This window comes from Pteropus alecto, unplaced genomic scaffold, assembly GCF_000325575.1.
Source record: "Pteropus alecto unplaced genomic scaffold, ASM32557v1 scaffold45, whole genome shotgun sequence".
Lineage (NCBI taxonomy): Eukaryota > Metazoa > Chordata > Mammalia > Chiroptera > Pteropodidae > Pteropus > Pteropus alecto.
Window position 1 is genome coordinate 40,823,425 of NW_006442491.1, and position 3,820 is coordinate 40,827,244.

General features: G+C 61.8%; 1 protein-coding gene across 1 annotated transcript in view; it reads right to left on the bottom strand.

The window, feature by feature from the left end:
• Positions 1-3,552: 3,552 nt before the first annotated feature.
• Positions 3,553-3,820, bottom strand: part of LKAAEAR1 (LKAAEAR motif containing 1) — a 2,033-nt gene continuing 1,765 nt past the window's right edge. Inside the window, exons 2-3 of the mRNA XM_025039878.1 lie at positions 3,695-3,817; positions 3,553-3,612 (exon numbers count right to left, since the gene is read on the bottom strand). Coding sequence (XP_024895646.1) covers positions 3,553-3,612; positions 3,695-3,817 — 183 coding nt within the window. The remainder of the gene's footprint in view (positions 3,613-3,694; positions 3,818-3,820) is intronic.

The window sequence follows — 3,820 nt, forward strand, 5'->3', positions numbered from 1 at the left end:
CGCTCCGCGGGCCCTGCGCCCCACCAGCCCCCTCCCCAGCGCCCCGCAGGTCCGTCCGGGCGCTTCGGTCCCCACTGTCGCTTAGGGGGGCTGGCGGACATAGATGCTAACAATGGGACCTCTGGCCTGTGGGCGCCCGAGCTAGCACCGTAGTGAGTGGGGGTGTGGCCGTGCCCCCGACTCTGCTCAGCCGGGCGGTTCTTGCTTCGCCATTCATGTGGACGGGCCAGGAGCCTGCTGCCCCCGCAGGTCCGTCCGGGCGCTTCGGTCCCCACTGTCGCTTAGGGGGGCTGGCGGACATAGATGCTAACAATGGGACCTCTGGCCTGTGGGCGCCCGAGCTAGCACCGTAGTGAGTGGGGGTGTGGCCGTGCCCCCGACTCTGCTCAGCCGGGCGGTTCTTGCTTCGCCATTCATGTGGACGGGCCAGGAGCCTGCTGCCCGATGCGAGGGCACGAGGGCCCTCGAGACGCCGGCTTCCACGTACGCTCCTTGTCCCACCTGAATAAGAAAAGGCCGCTGGAAAGGACAGTCTGGTGGTCACTTCCCCTGGGCCCTATCCTCTCCCAGATTGGGTGCCCTCGCCTGTAAAATGGGGAGGAGAGCGCGCTGTCACCGAGCTGTAGCGGACTTTCCAAGGAAGGGGTGGGCGTCCTGTACTGAAGTGCTGGTATGGGTTCTCACATCTGCAGTCACAAAGTGCCCCTATCCGTGGTGCCTGGCTGAGTCCCTTCAGATTGCTCCAGTCGCCCCAAGGTGTTCCGCAGTTTAAAGCCACACCCTACTTTTGCCAGGAATGTCCTGCCCCTTCTCTTTGGCTGACTCTCTTCATATTTTATGACCTGGTACAGCTGTTAGTTCAATTCCTTATCCCAGCATGCTTTCGGCCAGTGTCACAGGGGCCCTAACCCTGCTCTGGAAAGGGCCCCGGGCTCTCAGACCACGTGTGGCTCCTGTCCGCAGTGCGGGCACTCCTGGTGAGCTCCTGCAGCTGGCCCTGCTCGTAAGTCCTTACTCCTGCACGTTTCTTAGACGTCCTGGGATGCAAAGGGAGGTTTCCCAGGCACTCTTCACCATTCAGCGAGTACCTGGTGTCCTCTGCGTGGCAGGCAGTGGGACCTAGCAACGAGCAAGACAGAGCAGCCGTGGAGCAGACCAGATGCAGACTGGGTGAGAGGTGAGGACGACTAGGGGGAGCAGAGGAGGGAGCGCTCCAGGGCTCAGGACGGGCCTGGAGGGTGGAGGCCACGCTGGAGGAGAGTGGGGGCCAGGTCAGAGAGGCCGGGGGGCCCTGGAGGCTGCGGTGCCTCTTGATGATTATGCCCAAGGGGCTTGGCCAACAGGATGACAGGCTGGCCGGGACAGGGCCGAGGCCGGAAGACTATCCAGACAGGAGGTGGCTGCGTCTTATTCAGCCCAAGAAACAGCCCTGAGAGGTAGGTCCTGCAGAGATGGGTCGCACCTGGTCAAAGTCACACGGCCAGGCTGACTCGCACTGCTTGGTGTGGCCGGGGCTCTACCCATCTCCTAAGAAATACGGGGCTCAGGGGTGCAGCTGGCCGTGGGCCGGGGTCAGCGCACTTCTCTCCTGCGTTGGACCATGCCCCATGTCCTCTGGCCACTTGGGCCTGCTCTCCATTCCCCTTATCTCCGCCCTCTGGGTCTCCCGCGTATCCTCCGGGGGGTCTCTCTGCAGAGTGTCTCTGTATTGCATCGGAGGAGCCCTGGTGGGCTGGGCACCTGGCAGGTAACTGTGGAGATGGGATTTGAACCAAGGACTCTGTCCAGAGAGTGAGCTCACGGCCCAGGACCCACCTGATCCCTCACAGCCTCATGGTGGAAGCCACCTCCAGGCCCTGTCACTTTCCTCAGCCGCTTTTCCTGGCCTCCTCTGCAGACCTAGGGCCCACTCCGTGGTGTGAGGGTCAAAGGGCACCCCATGTGTCCAGCCATCTGTGAGGCCACCCTCTTGCTGGCCTTCTCCTCAGGGCTTTGTGCGTGTCTTGTTCCTCTGTCCTCAGGTGCCTGCCTGATGCAGAGTGACCTCTGTTTTATGGAGTAATCACTGTGGGTGGCATGGCGCCAAGCAAGACCCTTGAGACCTCCTTTTTAGAAATGGAGGCTCAGAGAAGTGATGAAATAAAATGTGCTTTTACTAAACAGATGAAATCATCCTAGGCACTCAGCGCGTCCCAAGAGACAGAGTGCTGGGTCCAGATGGCAGGGAGCTTGGCCAGAGGGGCCAGGGCTGGCTATTACACTGCATGTGTCCCAGTGCAAGTGGCCACCACTTCTGGACAGAGACTACCTTCCTTCCTTTGTCTCTGTCCCTGGCCCAAGCCCCCTTCTGCCCCCTGATCCCGTCCCCATCCCTGTCTGAACACCTCGCTCCCAGAAACACCATGCCTAGCTCTGTCCTCCTCCCATGCCTCTGGACTCCAGCCGCACACACAGTTCTGGGTGTGGACGAAGGCCAAGGGCAGCAACTGCCCAAAAGGGGCAAAGGGTCAGTGCCAGGGGAGAAGGGCTTGCTGAGAGCAGAGGGCCCAGGTCCCCATGTGGCTGTCCTATCCTGAGCCAGGTCAGGGAGGGGCAGTGACTGCCACTGAGCAGGATTCCTTGCCAGACCCCAGCTCTGAGCTCTGCCGGTCAAGAACTCACCTGCCGGAATAAGTTCTGCCTGCAGTTGACTCTGCAGGACCCCTGGCCCGCTGCGGTGGGGCTTGTCTGAGTCCCTGCGGCCCCCCACCCCCACCCCAGGTGGCTGAGAGAAGTCCTGGGCTCTGCAGACAGCCTGAGTGGGAGGAGAGTATTCTTGAAGGTCTGTCCAGAAACGTGGAGGCTCTTCAGAATCCAGACTGTTTGCAGGCCATGGGTCTGTCAGAATGGGACGGTGGCAGCTTCCTTCCTGTCCTCCGTGTGTGTGCCAGCATGTGTGTGTGTGTGGTGGGCTGGAAAGGGAGGCGGAGGGGGCCGAGGAGGCCATTCGGGATGGAAGGAAAACCAGAGAGTGATTTTCTGTCTGGGACAGCAGGGGCTCTGTGTGGGGGGGTCTCCGTCCCCAAGCTCCTAGGCCTCTGGAGGACCTCCCAGCACTGCCAGCTCCACAGGCCAGCTTTGGCTTGTGTAGTCACTTTCCCTGCCCAGAACGTCACCCTACTCTCTGACTCTCTGATTGGATAACCTGCGATCTGGGGTCCCACTTCGGCCCCATTTTCTCCCTGAGGCTTCCCTTACTTTCTGGGGGTGACTATGCTGAGCCAGGCTCTCCCTGGCCCCTTGCCTGGCCTCCATGGACTCACAGAACACTAGGCTGCCTAATGGGACAGCCGGGGGTTTGGGGGGTGAGGGGTCCCGCTAACCACACCCACCCACTAGCACCTTCCTACTTTGTTGGGGGAGCCCCACTCTGTTCCCCGATGTCTGATGTGGGAGAGGCAGCACCCATACTTTCCCCTCCCTCCCCGGGGACATGGAGGGGGAGCGTAAAGACCAGCAGGCTCTTGGAGCATGAAAACTTTATGTAGGCGGTCGCGCGCTGTGGGGTCATGGTCAACGTGGGAAGATGCTGCCATCGACTTTCTCCTCCAGGATGGTCTCTACGCGCCTCCGCTGCGGGGGAGAGGAGCTGGGACCCGGTGTGTACGGAGGCGGTGAGGGGGCCCTCGCCGCCCCTTCCCGGGCTCGCGGGCACCTCTTGACGGTTCAGGGGGTCGGGGATCCGCGTGGGCTTCAGCTGCGGCGGCAGAAACAGCTCCAGCCGCATGGCGGCGCGCGCGGACTTCTGGCGCAGGATGAGGAGCGAGATCTCCTCCGCCTG